Source organism: Thunnus thynnus, chromosome 1, assembly GCF_963924715.1.
Source record: "Thunnus thynnus chromosome 1, fThuThy2.1, whole genome shotgun sequence".
NCBI classification, from domain to species: Eukaryota; Metazoa; Chordata; class Actinopteri; order Scombriformes; family Scombridae; genus Thunnus; species Thunnus thynnus.
The window spans coordinates 31,803,698-31,826,125 of NC_089517.1; the positions used below are offsets into that span (position 1 = coordinate 31,803,698).

The 22,428-nt window shown below is 40.4% G+C and overlaps 1 protein-coding gene across 5 annotated transcripts in view; it reads left to right on the forward strand.

Moving 5' to 3' along the window:
* LOC137186726 (A-kinase anchor protein 13) overlaps positions 1 to 22,428 on the forward strand; it is a 110,260-nt gene that overhangs the window by 35,963 nt on the left and 51,869 nt on the right. For all 5 annotated transcript variants that reach the window (XM_067595790.1, XM_067595785.1, XM_067595779.1 and 2 more), the window contains exons 6-9: positions 2,358 to 2,541; positions 4,309 to 4,504; positions 4,768 to 6,928; positions 9,106 to 9,191. In XM_067595790.1, the coding sequence (XP_067451891.1) occupies positions 2,358 to 2,541; positions 4,309 to 4,504; positions 4,768 to 6,928; positions 9,106 to 9,191 (2,627 nt within the window). The remainder of the gene's footprint in view (positions 1 to 2,357; positions 2,542 to 4,308; positions 4,505 to 4,767; positions 6,929 to 9,105; positions 9,192 to 22,428) is intronic.

The following is a 22,428-nucleotide window of genomic DNA, read 5'->3' on the forward strand; positions in this document are numbered from 1 at the left end:
AATCTTCATAATCAGTTAATCTTTTTAAGCAAAATTTCCAAACATTTGCAGGTCTAAGCTTCTTAAATGTGAGGATTCGCTGCTTTCTTTGTTTTATATTATTGCAAACTGAATATTTTGTGGTTTTTGGACTGTTAGTCAGAAATAGAGGCTATTTGAAGATGTTACCCTGGGCTCTGGAAACTTGGGTTCAGCATTTTCTTGTATTTTTCTGACATTGGGAAGACAAAATGATTAATTAATTAATTATGAAAAATGCCAGATTAATTGATTAATGAAAATAGTCATTAGTTGTAGCCTCAGATTTGTTCTAATTATGCAACAGTTTCATTAACTGGACTGGACAAGAAGTAAGAAAAACATTTGACCATTGCAAAGCAAACTGTAGCCTTGGAGCTGTTCTAGTGGCTTATAGTGTCCTGACACACTATTAAGTTACTTCATCTTGGTGACTTCTGTGCTGCAGCAGATAGCTGTAACAACATGTATATTCCAGCTGTCCAGATGCCATAGTAGGAAAATGTCATATTTGTGATTTGCCAGCCAGTTTTGAGGAACCACCATCAAACCTAGCAGTTAAGCATTTCCTGCTGCTGTTTGGCACCTCACATTCCAGTCCGGCCCAGCTCGGCCAAGTGGAGCATTAAATTTGACCAATTAGCTTGAGGTTCGTCAGGCAGGCTGGCTTGTGGTAAATGGAGTGAAACCTCTCATCAACAGACACAACCAGCTTTGTAAATGCTGCCTAATGATTATCGTTGTGCTGATAAGCTGAAAGTAAAACGTGTTTTCCCTTTTACAGATCTAGTTTTGATCTAGTTTTCAACACTTTTAAAAAACTTTTTCCAACTGATTCTATCTTTTGGTTCTGCTCAAACCTGCACAAAGCACAGTTATAATTTAAAAACAGCTTTGGAAGAAATCATAGAGGGCTCAGATTAGAACAGCTCATCTCATCTGCCTCTAACTGAAAAAAAACATACATTTTCCATGTTGGCTTAAATAAAACTCTGGCTGGAGAAAGAAAATCTTCTGCTCACAGGCAGTGACAAATGAAAAGAGAAAGAGAAAAACACGAACTTTCTAATAAACAACAGATTTCTCAGCAACAGTAGATCTTTTATCTTTCTCAGTCCTGTAGTTTCTGCTGTTATAAATAACCACAGACCAGCTGGTTTGATAAACATGAGCACTCTGTGTGCAGTTAACTGAGTGCAGTATAAGACATTTGGGCACTAAAATTGTGATTTGATTTTTTTTTTTTTTTAAAAACGCACCATTTTAAACCAGCAAGCATGCTTTGTCAATTTTTCAAGCTTACTAGTTTTAACTTACAAAGGTTTTTTTGAATTATTCTATGTTCCATTTGTCAATTTACCATTTTTTGAACTCCAGGGCTCAGTTTTCCACTCTTATAAACAACTTACAACTTGTCTCAGGTTGCCTTTCTAAACTGGCAATAAATTTTCCAGTGGCCCAGACAGTGAAAGATATTAATTTTAGCAGAAAAGATTGGGCAGCTAAAGAAATGTTTTAATATTCTTTCCCAGTGAGCACACACAGAGAGATTTAATTACAGAGATTCAACTTGAGATGAAAAGATCTCTGAACTGACTAACAGTCACTCAGCTTGGCTTCACTTCTGCAGGGAGCTGCACTGACAACCTGTTGCTTTGGCAGGAAAAAGTAGGTCTTCATGTTTGTGTGTGCGTGTCCATGAATCTCCATTATTGTCTTTGTAGATGTAGAAAGGGGAGGGTTGCAGTGTTTGATGGTTTCATTAGGAGTTCGACTGATATATGGGGCCGATAATAGACTCAAATTAAAAATGGAGTCCGGTGCACTTAGTGCTGCTCACCTCTGAAAATGAAATGATGTAGTTTTTTTCATTAAATGCATCATTATTGTTGTTGTTGTTGCTGCTATAATAGTTTTATTACCACATTTAGATGCTTTTGCACTATGATGGCAATACAGGGATCTATTTTGTATTTGAACCGTTTAAAATGCACTCAAATGGCACATTTACTTTAATAAAATAGCAGTATTGGCCCACAAATTGCTCTATTTATCTATTGTTGAAAACAGACAGACAGAGACAAGCTGTGGTTTTATCAGTCTGTAAATGAGTAAAGGTCTGTTGATAACTGGGTCACTGTAGACCCTGTACTGGTTTAATTAGGCGGCACTGCGGTGTTGCCAAGCTGCAGCAAGTGATGGTATGTCGGCAACGGGACAACAAATTGGCTGCCTGGAATGCTGCGCTCCCCTGTGCTTCTCTGTCTTTTCCGTTTGTGCGTTTGATTGTTTTTGTATTTATTCCTGTATTTCTGGTCCTCTTTCTCTCTCTCCCTCAGACCTGGATCCTCAGGAGACTCTGCTGCATTTTTCAGCACGTCGGGGTCTCTTTCGGGTGACGCACTTCTTGCTGCGGCAGTCTGGGGCGAGAGAAGCCCTGCGACTGACCAACAGACAAGGCCACACCCCTGCCGCCATTGCAGCACAGCGCGGACACACACGTCTCCACGAGCTCCTCACACAGTAAGAGCTAAACTGACCTTAAACAATCAAAAGCTGTATCAAAGGCTGTTTATACTGTAATAGTAATAGTAGTAATATTAATAGTAATAGTAGGTTTTTCAATGTTGTGTTTAACAACATCAAGAACAATGAAACATTAGAAAAAATGAAAATAATTAAGATTTAAATAATATAAGATCCTGATGCACAGCGTTAGGGCACAGATGTCTTTTATTTGGTTTCATCCTCTTTCCACTTTTGTTGATAAGATTTGTCACATGGCAGGCTTGGTTTCAGTTGAAAAGGCTCTTTCTCCACAACACTGTCCTCCACAGGTCCCTCTGGCAGTATGTCCAAAGGGTCTCTGCACTGTTTAACAGTGATGTTAGCTTTTAGTTTCAATGAACATTGCCCTCTTCTCCATACAAACAGTCTCATGTCAATATATCAGAGGGCAGATGGCGCAGTTCCTCCGGGGCCTTTAGGGCAACGTTGTTTGTCTGTTGTCTTCACGGAACAATAGAAGTATCCAAAGAACATCACCACAAAGCCACACTGCCGCCTAGCTTAGCACTTTCAGCTGCAGTCAGATAGTTGAGGGCAAATTGAAAAGTTGTGGGCTGCCATTATTTTTCCATGGGAATCCAGAGAGAAACTATTCCACAACACAAAAGCCTTGGTTATGTCTTCGGTGTCTGCTGACCTGTTGTACTAACTCTCTACAACATCCCACTCAGTGTAAGTCTACTTTAATTCACACTGCAGTGTTGTCTCTGCAAATTTAAATGGCAAGGAGATGGCATGGTGTGTTGTTTGCAGTTGTCAGGCATTATCTGTAATAATGCCTTCTCTCTGAGTGACTAGTGAGGTCAAATTCCTCTCATCCCTTTATAGTAAAACATTAAACTGCAGGGGAAAAAAAGTGTTTTGGTAAATGGACTGAGACATGGCTTAAAGTGGAAATGGGCCCCTTTTATGTCTTTTAAGCACTCTACTTACAGTATCTGCCACAGAGTAGTTTTAACTTAACTCAAAATGAAGATGCCACAAGCTGAAAGACAACTACCACTTTGTGAGCTCGCTTGTTGGCAAGCGTGCACTTTACAAGTTGCTTTACAACAGCTCTCTCTTTATGTGTTGGTAATTACATTTCCTTCATGAAAAGTGAAGTCACTTGCAGTCTAGCTGGTGACCTCAGCCGCCTCTGCCAGGCCTCAGAGCTAAAGCAATCCACCCAGCATTACGCAAACAGATCTGCCTGGCTGGGAGGTGTCTCCCCTTAACAGCACTATCTTTATGAAAAAAGATAACAAAAACACTCCACATACTTTTACCTTCATCACTTGGAGGAAATGAAGCAGAGGTAGTGAAGTTTTTTTTCCAGAAAGCTTATCAACTAGGAATGGTCTCTAAGTTCGGTATTGCAGGGTGTGTTTTACCACTGCAGACACAGGGGAAAAAAATAACACTTTTGGTTGACTAGCCACAGTGTCTGGAACTTCTTAACATTTACCAGCTACTTTACTACTTGACATCATCTCTATAGATTGGTTGATTACTTGCTAAACAGTTAGAATAGACTAATATAACAACCACAGCATTTGCCACTCTTGAGAAAAAAAAAACAAAAACATAATAGCAATGTATGTGGGTTATTGAAGGAAAGGGGGAATGTGGATCAGCTGACATCATTGTTAAAACAATGTTCTCTCTAAAGCAGTTCTGTGTTTCGTTAGCCAATCACGCCACAGACCCTTCGAGATGATCTAAGTGTTTATTTCACGGCAGGGCTGAGACGAATACAGAGACGGACAAAGGGACTGGGACTGTCCAGCTGGTCTCTACAGACGGCCGGGTAGTTTGCCACCTCCCAACGCTGAACACACACACTCTGACACTGAGCATCTACCCCGGTCGCGACCCTCCGACCCTCCAGAGGAGTGTTGAGCAGCTGCTGCACTTGATATGTCATCTCCATGCCAAGGTGAGTCATGCCACCCTGCCCTTTCAGCACGCTATCTGTACTCACAGTGACTTCATCCAGGAGTTCTGTTGCTGCTGAACATTGTTAGATTGTTTGCCTTTTCACCACACTCATTTTTTTAACCTTCAAGCTTAGTTTGTATAACCGGTGGAACACCTTATGCAATCACAGAGTTGCAGATTGATAAGAACTAGAGAGCAGCTTGTTTAGTTTCTCTGAGGGAAAAGCTAACGTTTATCCTCCTCCTTTTCTATATTCTGTAGGGAGTTTCTGTACTGGAGCTGCAGTTTGATTCTCTCCACACAGCTGCTGAATGCTGTGATGGTGTAGAAACAGAGATAACCTGTCTGGAGCGACTACAGCTGCCTGCTATAGCATCAGATACAACAACTCAAGAGAGCTGGCAAGAAAACTGCTCAGTGGAAAGCAGCTGTAGTGTTGATTGTGGACATGGTGAGACTGGGAATGCAGAAAAAGACTGCAGTTTGTCTGTGAGTACTCCAGCGTCCGAAGTACGCTCCCCGGAGCATGGCCTCGGCCCCCCGGAGGATTGGGTGTGTCTCAATTCCAACATTGAGAGAGATTATTGCCAAACGGAGGAGGAGGGAAGCAAACGGCCTGATGTTTCCACCCAGACTTTGAGTTTGTGTGACAGGAGTGAAGGAGCGCAGATTGAGGCAGAAGGGGGGAGCCTCACTGTGGGAACCCTACCACTAGGAGACTGTGGTAAACAGACAGAGGAAACTGATAGAGGAGAGGCTGTGATCCGGGAAGGACAGGAGGCCACAGAGGGAGAGGACAGATCTGAGCAGGAAGCAGAGGAAAGCACAGGAAGGACAGAGGAGGAGACCAAATCACAGTCAACAGATCTAATAACACCCAGTGGAGACACGATAGTTGCAGTCATGGGCCAGTCCGCTTCATCAGAGGGTTCTGAGGTATTGGACACCTCTGACTCTGAAATGAAAGAGTGCTGCCAGGATGGCGAGATTGCAGCAAAAGAGATGAAACACGACCAGGAGCTTTGTGCCGGACACTCTTTAGAGGAGAGAGCAGAGAGTGAAGGGTTAACAGACCCTGTATCAACCCCCGAGGACCTCCCCAACCCATCGCTGATAGACTACGGTGATGTAATCGAGGAGTCAGAATCTGCTGTTCCACGTCTCTTGATAGAAGGCCTCCACGAGGGGGAACCTCCACCAGACACAAACAGCCTGGAACAAAACCAGGAAACAGCTGGTAGGGATTACGCTACAGAGCAGCAGTGGGGCTTGGCTCCAGAAGCTGGGAACTGTACTGGAACAACCAGTGGTGAAGAGCTAGATAGTGAAAACGTAGTTGAACCTTCTGGATACAATGTAGAAAGTACAAGTTTGTCGATGGATGAACCTGACAAAACTGAAGAAACAGCTGTAACAAATACAGGGGATTTTCAGACTGCTGGTAACTCTGTGGAAGATACACAGACAGATCCGGTCGACTGTGATCCACCACCTGAAGCGATGCCCAGCTCCGGTGATACACATGCCGATCTTGAATCAAGGATGACCCACAGCATCTCCAGTGATGATGACAGCAGTTTCCGATCAGTCGGAAGCTCCATAACAGACATATTCCACCCGACTCAGGAAAATGCCACCGTGGAGGAGCAGGACTTGAATCAAACCAAGATAGCAGAACTGTCCTCCGCAGGAGACGATACGGAGCAACAAAATGATATGGAACCTGGTGAAAGCAGTGAACATTCACTAACCATGGACACAGGGCTCCATGTGGAGTCTGGCAGTGTCAGTGCACTGACAGTGACAGACTGCAGCCAGACTGGCACTGAGCCTGAAGCACAACTGTCACCCAGCCTCCAAACAATGGAGGCTTTGAATCCTGAGGGGACGAAAGAAAAACTCGCCCCAGAGCTTCCCAAAGAGGATCTGTCATTAGGTTCAGCATTGTTAGAGAGTGGAGATGGTCCAATGTTGAAGGTCGATGAAAGTGAAACTGGAGAGGCCAACGACTCTGACCTGAATGCAGAGATTGAGCATCCTGCATCAGAGGTCACCGACAGAGTCTTACTTGAACCCAGTCCATCTGCTGCAGAGGAGAGTAAAGTGATTGGCCTAGTTGAAGGAGACACTGAGCCTACAGGGACCAATGATAAATCTGCGGTGGCCTCAGCAGAGGAGAGTGGAAACGTGCAATTTGCTCTACAGCAACACAAACAAGATACTGCAGAGATGACAGTCGATGAAAGGACACCTGATGAGGGATTAAGGCACTCTGTAGATGTCACATCGGCAGGAGCAGAATCACCTCTTCCGAACAATGAAGCATCAAGTGAACCTCATGTTGAGAGTGAGATGACGGAAAATCCAAAGACTCTTGACACAGTGGATGGAGCCTCAGAGGGCCTCAGCAGTCCAATCCAAGGTGGGCAAACACTGATTTATTTCAGTCCCAGCTTAGGTTTATCCTACTTCCACACAGACACATAAATCACAGTGCAATATGTTTATCAAAGTCTTACTCCTAAACAAATATGCTAAATCAGACTCAGTCCTGCACTGGTGATTAATGGCAGTAGCTCCACAAAGCTAAATGCAACATAGCTCACCATAATTGTGCTCATAAAGGTTTTCAGCTTTTGTGTGACATCCTGTTATGATATATTGCTATTGTAAAGACCTGTTTTGCTTAGTCATAATGCCTTCTTTTGGGTTGTCAATTGTCCTTCGAATTGTGTTTTAGCATTTAGCCATTATATAGAATTTTTTTTTTTTATTATTTGAAGAAGGAGTTATATTAAAATGCTTATTTTAAAATATGACATAAGCACAATATTGTGTCCCCATCACTTCATTCTGGGACACTGGGATGCATTGTGCCTTATTATGTAACAGGAAATACTGAGCTGGGTTATATCTTTGATACCTAAGGCCATGTATCGTCTGCCAGCACTTCCCTTTATATCCATATGTTCTGTGTTAGTCTCTCTGTCTCGTGCAAACATGCACGCCCTGGCTACAGTATATGTCAGCAGGCGCAGTCACATTACTGGTGCATGTGACCAAGTCTTAGACACACAGCTACAAGGCTGGGTTCTCTAAAACAAACATATTCAGGCCAGCTGATGTGAGTGTGAGCAGGAAGTGAGCCCTGCAGAGTCTCTGTTCTCTATGTGAACTTCCAGCACTCCTCTGTCGGCAATTTTCACTCATCAGGAATAATTGTACTGGACCCAAGTCCAATAAAAAGAGGTCAAGGGCAAGGTTGGTGCTGTGCGTCACACAGAGAGTGGGGTGTCATTATGAACGAAAGGATATATTTACAGCCTGACAGTAAATGGCCCAGGCCCAGCATCAGGTAACATCATGAGGCCATCAGAGACAAGCTTTGGTTTGGAAATAAAGATGTAATTCTAGTGAGTGCTTAAAAACAAAACATGAAGATTCCTTAATTCATCATCTTTTGTTTATGGAGAGTTATTTCAGAGAGTTTTCCACTCCCTCTGACATTCATCAAGTCATGTTCATTTACATAAGCTTACCAAAATAGATAGCTTTAATCCATCTCAGATACAGTACCATCACTGTATCATTGGGTTTCTGTTTTTATTATCAAATTATATTGAAGTCATTTACATTCAAATTGTTTATTTGGCCTCATTCACTTATACGTGTGTAGAAATGTTCTTACTTTGCACACAAAATAAGTGCGTATGCAAATTTACCATCAGATTCATAACACATGCACACTGGCCAATTTTGTTCTTACCTCCTTGCATATGTTAGTGAATCAGAATCATTCTACATTGACAGGTGCGTACCCGCTATCGGTCATTAGCAAACTACCACACACATTCCAATATGGAAATTCAGATATATAAGCTATTGTCATCTAAAAGTGGGAACAGGACAATTTTAATGTATTAATAGTTTCATCACATTTATGATGATGGATGATGATGATTTATGGATTACATACGTTTCCTCCACAGGTCATCATTACATTTTATACTTTTAAATGTTGTATATTTAGGCCCAATCATTTAATCATCAATCATTTAAATAATTGTGGTTGTAATATACTGTTTACATTGAATAAATATTGACTATCATTATTATAGTCTATAATATTATAGACTATAATATTGACTATTTTTTAAGTCTGTGGGATGGTAATGATTTGTGCATACACATGGTCTAAGGCAGTTCTAAATTTGTTTGCAAAATAAGAACAAATTCAGGTAAGAACATGTTGATGAATCCCAGATTTGTGCTTAAAATGTTTGTTTACACGGTTTATGCACAGATTTGTTGTACGCACTGTTTGTGAATGGGGCCCATTTTCCCTATACGAAAGTTGTCTTTCAGGGATGTTTTACTAGGAAATAAAAACAAATAACATCACTATACTATACATTACAACAAAGTTATTATAACGACAAAAGCTGTAACATCACTATTGTACACCGTTGACTTCTCAGTGTATCTGCAGTGAAGATGGACAAGTCTCAGTTCCCTTTACTCTAAACACTTGTTATTGATTCCTGTATCAGGAGGATTTGCCACCAGACTGATTGCATTGTATTGTGTGAATTTCTCTAGAGGTGGATATCATCATGTCTGAAGATGCTGTAATTGGTGCAGGAGGGGAAGAAAATGGCCCAGCAGAGGAAACAGACTTCTCCACGGTAAGCTCAAAGTCTCCTTAGTAGCTGTCAGCTGTTGAGCTCTGCTTTATTGTATGCTTGGATTTGATTAACATGAGTCTATGATGAGTCATTGTTTGATCAACCCTTGAAACACCCTACAGTAAGTAACCTTTGGCAGAAAGATGTTTTGAACAGTCAGCTAAGTTCAGTTCCTGAGCTAGATCTAGTGTAGAGACATGATCGCCACAGTTCTGTGAGCAGGGGGTTAAAGCCAATTGATCATCCATGATTAGATCTCTTAAGTGTATCTGCTTAACCCAATGACATAAGTAAAGAGTTGAGCTCTTTACTTATGTGAAAGACTGGTTAGTGCCTATTTTTATTCTATTTACATGAACAGAAGTCAATGACAGAAACTAAAGTTGAATAGAGCATTTTCACAGCAGAAATGTTGACTTGTCAAACACAGGTGTAACTAACATCACTAACTGCTAGAACAGAGTCATTGTTAATGTTATTAGTTCCACCGGTGCTTCTCCTGCTATGATTACTGTGAAAAATGCCAGTAAATGAACAATAGGAACAGATGGGAACAATAAATACAATAAAACAAGGGAATCAAAGTTAGCAAGATTTATTCAGGAAAAAGTAAAATAGTACATAAAAGTACAAGATGGCAGTTTCCTACAGAATTAGATTTTAATTGTGGTGGTAGCTGACTGGGACACACACACACACACACTCTTGATAATTGTGTTTCAATAAAATTCAACCTGGCTTGTTTGTCACGAGTTTTCACGGGATAGATACCGGCATATTTTGGTGTGTAGAAAATTTTGTTTATTCTGTCATACAGCTTTTCTGAGTGTTAAATACTTTATTATATAAATGTTAAATGTACCCAAAGTATACACAGGCTGTCATTGCAGCTGAGTGGTAAAGTTGTTCCATAGCTTAACTGTGAACATGGTGTATTTTATTAAAAATGTAACTTTTTCTTAAAGTTTGGCAGGGATAGCCAGGGATTGCATAATACCTCCAGTAAACTTAAGTACTCAAAAAATTTTGGGGATGGGACAGCAGAATTTGCAAGACCTTACAAGGTTAAGAGCAATAGAGTCAAAAGGCTGCCCTGCCTATTAATTGCTCATTAATTGCCTGAGTTCAGGACTAGAACATTTTTCACTTTGGGTTTTTGATTAGTGCAGTAATGACAACAAGGAATATATCACCTACTGGAGTGTCCTTTAAGAAGATCTCTAGATTTACTTTACAGTGAAATGCAACAGGATCTCCCTCATTGTGTGGGAGACTCTTGTATGTTATGCAGTTCATTTACTCTCTCAGCCACTGAGCACATGGATGCGATCTTCAGTAGACGGAGCCTTACTCTGAAATGTTGCTGACTGACAGATTCCTCAGCAGCCATAGACTGGAGTGGCTTTGCTTATTCCTGGGTTGCGGTTTAGGTCAGTGGCTTGTTCTTAATGCCAGATGTTTGACTATAGGAGGAAACACACACACAGCCTGCAGGATGCTGGGGTCGCCAGCAGAGGGCGATGTAGCCTTTATGGCGTCATTGGAGCTTCTCCTCTTGCCCAGGGAGAGAATTTAATGACCTGCCATATGATCCTGTTGAAATCTCCTGTAATTTCTATGATGAACAGGCAACTTGGAACCATGCTGGTGTTGAACAAACTGCAGTAGGAGTTGAGGTGAAGAAAGGCTAGTTCACAAGAGGAGACGCATGCTCCAAACTTCCCACAAAAGTTTCCACTATTTGACCAGTTGTAATACATAGTCACAGGGTGTGTGAAATGTAATTATAATAATGAGAATCATTAGAATAATCATAATACTCAACCGTAATTATTATAATCTTCATATTAACCTTGTCATCAATGTAAAATGACATAAAACAATACAGTTTAAAAGTGGGAAATATAAAATATGAATACATAATTAAACTTCTATAACAGCACAAGAATAAAACTGAATGAATAACAAAATCTAAATGACAGCAACAACTAGCTGCATGAAATTACATGTAAGGTTAATGCAGTAATTAAAATCAAGTGTGTGTCAAGTGTTTAACAAGATGTAAGCTATTAAGACTGCAGACATTTTAGTCCTTAGACATATTCTGCATTTCAAGTTTTAGAATACAGCAACTTCTTAGTTAGCCACAGCAACACTTTGACCCATGAGGCTCATAGTGCTCTTCAAAGCTCTGGAAAGAGTAGAGTAACTGTTTTTATCAGCAGCTGTGAGTCTTGTCAAAGTGCTGAGGAGTGTAAAACACTTAACATGTAAGCATAACATAAAATCAGATAAGTCCAAGATTTTTTTTGAGTATATGGAATTCACATAAACATATGCATGCATGAAGGTCATTGCAACACCGACAACACTTGTAATAACTGTAGAGGTTACATTTAATCTGCCATTTCCAAAATAAAAAGCACATCAAATGAGTGAACTTCAGAGCAAAGAGCTAGAACAACAATGACAATATATTTCATATAAGATGTACAATATTATAGTTTTAAAGTCCTCCTCCACTCCATTGTTACTTCAGTTGGATGTTTGAGCTTCACTGTGCAGAGTGATTTATGTACAGTTTGACACTAGAAGGCTGTTTTCACATTCATCTGTTGAAAGAGGAAAGTTTCTCTGTGCTCACTTAATATCTGAGTTGAAGGCATGTACTTACAAGCTTGATTTATGAAATCACAACTAGTTTGAATCCAAACATGGTCCAGTATGCAACTTACACAAGCATGATGTGGAAACTTGAAGACTCCAGTACACTGACAATGGCCTTAACAGAGAAGTAGGAGACATCTTGTGTCCAGCGGTTAAACTTTTGAAATAAATAATATTTACATATTTATTACATTATTTCCATGAGGTCATTGATGTTTTTTTGTGTAAAAACCATATCAGACACAAATTATTTTTCAAAACACAGTATTTTTTTTATATATCTTGAAAGGTCTGGAGGGTGTCTGGAGGGTATCTTTTGAATATTTCAATATTTATGTATCATGTATGTTTAATATAGCCGATATGTCACAGTATTATTGTCCAGAGTGACGAGGCTTTATATAGGCCAGGCTGAACTTGTAGCTATTGTTTGTTCTCTGTACAGAAGTAAAAACCAAAAGCCAGTTTTTTTTTAAAATTATTATTATTTATTTAATTATTTACTGACTGATGAATCACAGCACTGCTAGCTTAATAAGGTGCATTTAATTTCTTTTCTCATATGTGTACTTGCATTTCTCACTACACTGCTTAGTTCCTTAACACCTCCCAATGAAGACAGAAATACATTTAAGTATGAAGGAATCGTAATCCTATACTGGAATAAATTACCGATGAAAAGAACCTGCCTGCCTAATGCACAGTGATTAATTACTGCATGTGACAATTGATCCTCTGGCTTTTGAAGACAGAACAATGACGAGACTTTTTGTGAGCTAGTGTGAAAGAAGTAAAGAGCATTGTTAAGTCAGTGGTTGAAGCCATGTGACAGGGCACCTTTCTTCTTTTAATATAATTCCATATGTGTATGTTTGCTGTTTCCCCTCTTCATAATGTGGAATGATGTAGAAATACAAGCTGGGAAGTTGTTTGCAGAGTTACTTGGCTTATTGTTTCCCTGGTGAAACACCTGGTGCCGTGTGAAGGTTCTCCATGGTGGGTAGGCAGTTTGGATCAGGGGAGGGGCTTATTTGTTTGTGGCTGCTAGTGTTCATGTCTTTGTACTATTGGCCAAGTCAGGCCAGGACATGAAGTCAAAGCTGGATTTGTATGTCAGGGACTACCACATGTTTGCATGGATCCAAATATCATCCAGACGTTGCTCAGCCACAGTGTGCAGGCCGGTGTTTTATTTGGGAGGAGTTGAGGACACTGATTTATCAAAGATTTTTGTAATTTATCATATTTGTCATGTTTGTCATCATTTACATATTAAGCTATGACAAAAATATATACTCTTATATTTTTAATTAAGCAACACAACCACTGTACCATACCAAACAACCAAAGCATACAACCCCTCAAACAATATTCTTAAATAATTATGATAGAAAATGATTTTGAAAAATTTGTTTTGTAAGCTTTTGTCCAACTATTTCTTTCATTTTTCTGGGGCAGCTATGGCCCAGGAGGTAGAGTGGGTAGTCCACTAATCTCAGGGTTGGCAGTTTGATTCCCAGCTCCTCATATCCATCCACATTTTGAAGTGTCCTTGGCAAGATACTGAATTTCTGACCTGATGGTAGCTAGTTTTCACTGGTGTGTGAGTGAATGGGTGAGTGAAATGCAACTATTTGCCATTTGCTTTTCATTTGAACAACTGAGTACGACACCATGAATGTCCTCCAGTAGAGACAGTCTGAAAATATGTGCCTTTATCCCCGTATTGAAATGACGACTGGCTTTTCACTCCACTTTTGAGTGTAGTGGTTCGGAACATCTATACACACTTTTGATTTCCAACTGTGAACCAGTTCTGATCAACCATAAACCAACCCTTACTGCTTCCTAATATGGACAGCTGTGGTGATGCAGCAACCTGAGCGTCATAGGAAATAAAATATTATGTTTGAGCTTTTTTGGGGACCTTATACTTCAAGAGGCACAGTATTAGTAATCATCAGAAATTTGCAATATGCAGTAAGAAATAGGCTGTGTGATAAATCAATATTGTTCATCAATTTGCCGTAGAATCGTATCATGATGATATGATATATATTTCTACAAAATTCTGGTGTCTGAATTAACGATTGGAAGCAAATTGCAATTAAAAACTCCTCAGATAAATACATTTCAGTTTATATGTGATTTGACATACAATTATTATGATATACAGCATATAACAAAACTGAGTACGGCCTTGTTCAGTATCACTAAAATGTTAAATTATTACAAATCCTGTCCATTTAATACAATTTTATTTGTTTTTAGACAAAACTGAAGAAGAATTAAGCCAATTCATTAAAAAAACAGAATTTTTGACTAATTAAACTATAATGAAAGCTTCATATTTAACAAAATATCAACAAAAGTCAGCACACCTTTAATTAGAGAGACTCCATTCTTTTATGTTTTAATATTTTGTATACCCGCCTTTATTTTTGATGGCAGATTCGATCCTCCTTGGCAGAGATGATACCAGTCTAGAACAAATCTGTGGAGAGATGTTCTGTCATTCTTCACAGATAATTCTTCTCAGCTGCTCTTTGCTGGAGGGTTTTGTTGCTCTGCCTTCCTCTGTAAAATACTCCAAATGTGTTCTGTTGGATTCAAGTCAGGGGACATACTTGGCCAGGTCATAGTTTTCATTTTTTTCTTCTTTAAAAACTGTGAGATTTTTGCAGTGTGTTTGGGATCATTGTCATGTTGGAAAATTCCTCTCCTGACAACCTTCTTGAAACTGGGAGTCATCTTTTCATTCAGTATTTGGGTTTACAAACTTGATTCATTGTTCCATCTATAAATGTCATCTCCCCTACAGCTTTTGGACTAATGTAGCCCCATATCAGCAACTCCCACCTCCATGTTTCATAGTCAGCACTATGCAGTCACTGTGGTAGTCCTGTGGTAGGTCCACAACAAACATGCTGGACCCCATCTGATCCAAACTAATTTATTGTTTTCATCTTGACCTCAGAACATGCTGCTAGTATTCATCAGATTTCTTGTCATGTTGTTTGGCAAAGTTTAATCTTGCAGTTTTGTGAGCAACGGTTTTCTTTTTGGACGTCGTCCGTAGAGGTTGACGTCATGCAATGTCCTTTGCACTGTCTGAGTAGTCATCGAAACAACAATTTACACAGATAATCCTCGTGCCAAGTCAGAAGCACTTGCCAACCTGTTTTTCAATGCAAGGTTGCGTAAATAGTGAATTGTGCTTGCCGTCATTTTTCGAGGACGGCCACTGCGCCTTCGGTTATTGGTAGTATGGGTCCTCCTGTATCTCCTAACCACTGCTGCAACTGTGTTTTGGCTTCTGTTCAGTAACCTATCGATGATCTTGTACCCTCTCTTATCTTTATGAAGTCTCACAATCTGGTCTCTTACTTGTTCAGACAGTTCATTACCACAGGTTCTTTTATAACCTTGTTCAGGCAAGCAGTCTTTATTGGAGGTCACCGGTGTCCTCATTGAAGTTGTAATTTGAGGCCTGTATTTTCAATTTAGTCTATCTAACCTGTTTGTTTTTAATTATAAATAAGATCAAATACTCTACACTTCACCCTAAAATACTACAATTATTGTAAGATGACACAATGTTGAATCATTTAACATTTTAGTGATATTGCATAGGGGTGTATTCAGTTTTATTATACTGTATATCAAGATTGTACTTTTTATCCAATATCATGATATTCATTTTTTTCTATTTGGCGTAGAAATAAAAATCAAAGCAAAGAAAAAAAGCAAAAATCTTTGAGAACCAGACCAATTCTAGCACTGACCCTAGTGGAGGAAGATGCAATAGAGACTTATTTTCTGCTGCTATCAACATGCCATAACATCACTGGTCTGCATTTTTTTCAACATGGCCACTGGCCCAGTCCAGTGAGGAGGGGCATCATCTGGAAATGGTGCATTTACATCCAGAAGGTGCCTCAAGTATGTCCTCATCCACCAGGGGGTGTTGAATCTCAGCAGCATAAAAGCTGATGATTGAATTGCATTAACTGAAGCAATAATACCATACTGTCATCTGTCATACTGCAACAATGTAGTACTTCAGCTGGCTGATTCACTGGAAGAGACAGAGAGAGAGAGAGACATTCACAACTGAACACAGCCTAGAGAGGGAGAGAGAGAGAGGAAAAGGCATGAGTCAGGCAGAGACAGGAGAGAAGTTGAGAGGCGACAGAGGAAAAGAAGAGGGAGGGAGGGAGGGGAGAAGAAGGGAGGGAAGAGGAGAAGGAGGGAGGGAGTAGAGCAGGAGTCTGGTAGAAGGCTGCTTCTGTGGCCAGATGTGAAGCTTAGCAGACAGCCTCAGCTCCCCTCACCAGTGTTTCTGCTGGATTTTAACCGTCTATTCAGTAAATCCGCTCTGGATATTTAAGGGAAAATGTACGAACGACACAAGCGGAGGTACAGTCTCTGTGCCAAAGGAGAAAGAGCTGTAGACGTGGTTTTGATAAAGGTAGGCTACCCATCCGCACTTTCAAACAAAGTTGTTTGGTATGATAATACATCTACTGCTACAGTAATGACAGTCATTAGAGCAGAACCTTTGAAAACACAGTTGTTAAGTGCCTCAAATAGATAAAAAAAGTGATGGCAAAAGTAATAAAAGCGAGGTAATAGATCTAAAAGCAGGAGTGAAACTTCAAAAGGTAGGTCAAAGATTATTAATGACATAACATAAAAGTAAGTCCATTGAAATGAGTTTCATCATGTGATTTAGCAGCTTCAGCTCCTCAGACAGATTGTTTTAGAGTTTGAGGGCTGAGGCCTGATCTCTCTCATTCTTACAAGCTGTCTAGAAAAAGTAAAACATAATCATAACTGTCACAAAGTGCTTCAACATGCTTTGGCAAACCGGTAGTCATCTGCCAGGGATGTTGTGACGGGTTTTGCTGTGTTGCACCCTGGGAGATGATTGCATGGTTGTTGATAGTGGCCCTCCAGACACAGAGTGCTGATTATTTTGGGGTGGAGTGTGGTTTCTGGACGTACGCTGCATGGGTATGCTGTATGTGATACCAAGACAGATGCCTCCACTCTATGCATCTCTGTGGAATAACTTTGTGTGAAACTTAATGAGGCACAGACAGTATAAGTTCTTTTGGGGGTTATTTGGTCAGGATAGCGGGTAGTTAGTATTGTTTTAGAAAAACTATAAAGCTAAAACTGAATATAAAGTCCACTGGTGTTTTTAAAATGTCTTGTCACACAGCGTAGTTGGGACATTTCTCTCTCTCTAAGGTCCTGTTACTGTACCATAAATGTCGAACCATTTGAACTCAGTGGAATCTTTCTAAATGGGATCTTTATAGCACCCAGAAGTTGTGCTATTTAAAGCCCAAATGGCAATTTCACTGCACTGCATATATAGAAGCCATGGATTTTTCTTTTGGCTTTAGGACAGCAATTACCCCTGTTGATTGTTGCTTAAAGTGCTCTGGGTCAAACTCAATCATAAGAAGTTCACATTCAATAATGTGAACCTTCTCCAGCCCAGATTCTTACTCTCCAGGTAGCTTTGCTCATTAGCCTTGTGGATAGATGGATCAGATGATTTATAAACATAAAACCTCTGCAGTCAGGTAAAAGTGTCACATCTCATATTACAAGACTGATTCAATTTTTTTTATTTTCTGGTCATTTTCTTCATGTTGTTTCTAAATATTAGTTCCTCCTCTTCACCAAATTACCAGCATCCTCTTTTTTCCCTTGAGAAGTTTAGCTAAACTGGATTGAGTGTCATTGAACTATAATTTTAAAAAAAGTATAGTTCTGAGAATAGTAAAAAATCTTTGTGAAAATAAAAAATGTAAACTATAAAAGTGACTAAACTCAAAGAATCTGGACTAAACTATTGGCTGATATTATTAACTAAACAAGACTGGACAGATTTAATTCAAACTCTGCTGATGACTCACAAAACTGAACTATTTCCTTTTGTCTGATGACTCTTAACTATAATCTAAGCAGACTGAAAGTCTATTAATTATGATGTATAAAGTAAACTATGAAATAGCACTGTCTTTGACATCATGTTCATGGCTGTCACGTGTGTGTGCATGGTGACGGTGACATCCAGAAGCAGAGCAGAGGAGAGCGGGAGGTACTGAGAGGGAAAATATCTATGAAGTGGATCGCTCTGCTATATGTAACACCTCTCTTTTGTCCATTGTCACTTTCTAAACTTGTTCCTGATGTCAGCTCCACTTTCACCCGAGGGGTGAAATAGCAAGGATGAGAGAGATTGTGTGTGAAAAAGAGAGAGAGAGAGAGAAAGAGAGAAAGTGAGAGAGATATGATGGTGTGGGAAAAAGGCAGCGCTGGGCTAACGGTTTCCTCTGGCCTCAGATGGAAACAGGCATTTGGCCAAATGACTTCATTCCAACCGGCGTTTCACATCCCAGCATCTATCCTGGCCTGCAGTCACAAAACACATCATCGTGTCACTTACCAAGTACAGTAATTGTGAATAAGCCTTTATACTAACTGACATAGTACTACAGTATATATGAGCACATGCGTCACTGCAGACAGACCACCCCTAGAAGACCTGACAATAACATATCTTCCTTTCCTTTCTGGGGCACTTTCATAGCACGTTTCTATCATCTTTCATCCTTGACCTCTGACCCATGACCACATTGCTGCTAGTTGCTTATAATGTCAGTGATTTATGACCAGAAACTGTCAATGGTGGTGGTTAAAGTCTTCAACCAGAGAACCCAGATTCAATTCTTCAACTTGCTCCAATGTTCTTCAGCTAAATCCTGTCCCCGTCAGCGTCACTTGGTCATAGTTTTGCAGCTGACCGTGACCTCTGACCTCTCTTTGAAAGGAGGTTAGACAAGAAGATTTTAATAGAGGGAGGTATAGCACAACACCTGATAATGAGTGTTAAAATATGAAACAGAATCAAAACAAATCCCATGTAAAAGTCATTTCCTGGGAGGTGATGCGTGATGCTTTTATCCTGTTGGTGCATTGAATTTAGTGCATGTTCAAGATGCTACAGAGAATAGCCTTACCCTCAGGTCTGCCGCCGGCCTCCCTCAGGAATCAAACCATGTATACATATCTGGCTAGAAACAGTCATTCAGTCAGCCATGGCATCCTTTAGTGCTGCTGAGCCTCTCTGGCTGCCTGCCTGTTTAGAAACAAGGCAGCAGTCCAAGCCCTGCCTGCCCCAGCATACACACACCAGCCGGCCTTTTTATTTTTAAACCAGATGTGTTTTTACTGGGTACAGTTTAGATTCCCCCGACGCTACAAATATGCACTGGGCTGTTTTGAATCTGAGCTGCCAGCTTTCAGAGGGGGGATCAGTTCCTCGCTCGCTGGCTGACTGACCGGGTTGCGGGCCTGCTAACCGGCTGGAACGCTTGTTTGATGAATGTGGGGTTGGTTGACCGGTTAAATAACTGGCTGCCTAACTGACTGAATGTCACCTCTTTGTGTCTTTTGGTTTGTATTGAACAAAACATATTTACCACTTCATCTCCACTGATCCCCCCCCCTACTGTCTCTTCTCATCCAATTCGCTTCACATAGGGAAAATAAGCTCTACTGTTTTTTTTAAATATGCAAAGACCTCTGACATTTTACTTTCTATTTGTTTTTGAGCGTGTCAGAGGTGGTGAAAAGATGTGCACGTGTGGTGGAGGGCAGAGACAAAAGTTCAGATGTCACGGACTTCGAATTATGATTGGAAACAAGTAGTAGCAAGAAGTTAAAGCTTCACTTTTATCCAGAATTAGCTTTATGTGGTCACCCTTCATCCTTTCACCTAATAATATGAACTGCAGCTTACGCTCAAAATAAAGGAAACACATGTGTAAATATAACTTGTATTAAAAGCAGCTACAGTCCTTCCACATGCGATATGTCTGCTACCAAAAGACAAGTATCCACCTCACATCCCATCAATGGAGTTAACAAAAACACAGTGAAGCAGTTCTGGCGGCTCACTGCGGGTAAACAGTCTATTAAAACACTTAAAGCTAATGTTTCCTTTACTTTGGCCGTAATCTGTAATTTTATTCAGGATCTTTCATTTCTGTTTGAAGTTCTGCTGTCACGGTTCTCCTCTAAGGTCAAGCTATGTAGCCTTTTGTAATTTGTTGCAATCACTGGCAATCATTTCACTTTTGAGCAGAACCTGTGCATGCATTTACTGTATGTGTGTGTGTTTGTGTGTGTGTGTGTGTGTGTGTGTGTGTGTGTGTGTGTGAGTGAGTGTGTGTGTACTGGCGCCCTCTGTGACCAGCTAATCTTTCCTCGTCAGCGTGTTTGTTCTCTCTCAGTGGGCTGTGTTTGATATCTGAACACAGCTGTGAGGAAAAAAAAAAGCCTGTGTGTGCATGCATCTGTGTGTGTGTGTGTGTGTGTGTGTGTGTGTGTTGTTGTGTGCATGTGAGGCTTGATGAGTGAAAAAAAGGCACATAAGCAAGTGTTTGTAATGTGTGTGCTCTCATTCAATACTGTTGGCTGATGTAGATGCATGCACACAGTGCCAGTTGGTATGTTAGTGCCTGTTACTGTGTTTGTAGGAATGCAGAAGTGTATGGTCACAGTGGGCACTTTCAAACACACACATACACACACACACACACACACTCATGCACGCACCACTCCCAGGCCTGGACAACAGAGCTCAGTGTTTCTCTGGGTCTCAGCAGGCTTGTCAATAGCGTGCTCTGGGACAATTTAGAGTTGGCTGCTTAAAAACTGAGCTCAGCCCCCGCACCCTCAAAGCATTCTGGGAGGATCAACCTTGTTGATGGGTTGGGACTCAGTGATTCTCCTTTGTCTTAAGTCCTTAACCTCCTGACTTATCTCTGTTTGGGTTTGTCTCAGTTCTCCATTTGACCAAAAACTGCAGTGTTTTTACTGGTGTTTAGTTTTGACTTGTGTTCTGCTTTTTATTTGTAGCAGTTTCTATTGTAAGTTTATGGTTTTATACTGCTGAAATGATTAGTTGATTTACCCGTTAGTCGAACATCGGGGAATTAATTTTGGCAGTATTTCTGATAGTTGATTAAGTCATTTCTCAAGCAACAAGACAAGACTCTACAGCCGTGCTAGCAGCTCTGCAACGCAGGGGAACATCAAAGTCATTAAGATACATTTTCTGGGAACCAACCATGGCAATCTGTCCAATAGTAGTTGAGATATCAGTCATCTTTACAGCCCTGCAGCTAACTTGGCTAAAATACCAAAAAATCACTGGTTCCAATTTCTAAAATATGAGGATTTGCTGCTTTTCTCAGTTTGTAATTTGAATATCTTTGAATTTCAATCTCTTTCAGACTGAAAAAGCAAATAAACAAGCAATTTAAATATGTTTTCTTGGACTCAGGGAAACTGAGAAGAGCAGTTTTCACTTTTTTTCTGACATTTTGTAGACTGTGCAAAATCATTAGTTGCAGCCCTGTTTCTTCCTTCAGTGTTGTCTTACCTCAGCTGCTTTAGTCCCTGCTCACATTCGGTCAGAAGAGTAAACATCGACTTAGCTCAGAAACACAGTTAATTGTATTAATGAACCAAATTAGTGTTCATACCCATTTACACAAGGAAAGATCCATACAGTATAATGGCTGGGGGGACAATATGTCAGTGTGATGTGGCTGATTCTTGGTGGCCAAACATCTTCTTTTGTTCCTCAGCCAGATTAAAGGTTTTGGCCTTTTGATTAGTGACTTGTTTGTACAGCATCTGGAAGTTCCTTTGTACCAATCTCACACAGCCAAGTTTAAAGGCCCATACTAAACCCTGTTGATCTGAGCCAGGCTTAACCTGGGTTTACCCGGGTTGGGAGTTAAATGGGAAGGAAGAAGGAAGGAAGAAAGCAAGGCAGAAGGATACTGCAAATCATTGAAGATGGCCAGGAAAGCAGAAAGATCATACATCTTAAATGAGGAAGCATCAACTGTACTGTCCATCACAGCAGTTTCATCTCAGCTCAGAAATCCCTCAACTGCTAAAAAAAAAGCAGAGTTTTCAACTAAAAGAGCTTTGCTAGCGGGCGTCTCTGCTGAAGAACTCGGTCATGGAATCCGGTTTTGTTAATAGATTATTAATCTGTTTTTAGTTTACTGGGTTTGTATGAGTGACAAATTCAAAGTCAAAGCTCGTCATCTTTATCTGCATTTCATTGATGGAGTTCATTAAAACACAATGAGCTTCTCTGGATCTCTGTTAGCTTCACATTCAGAGCTGTCAGTCATATCTGCACAGCTTCAGCCAAACTGTTGAAGCTTTTGTGTTGCCTGCGAAGAGGGGAGGGGGTGCCTGTGGCTTTTGTAGCTAAAACCAGCTCTGTCACTCACACACGCACACTCTCAAACACACAGCTGTTGTATAGACATTCAGACCACAGAGGAAGCAGAGCCCCAGCTTTGTGTGTTTACAGCCAACCGCAGATATCTGTCAGACAGTGCGTGCCCGTTGAGTCGGTGTCAGCGTGGCTGTGAGTTCTGACAAAACAGACCAATGTTAGATCTCCACAAACAGTTCCTCTAGGAAATGGAGCTACTAAATCTGATGAATACTCTTAAGC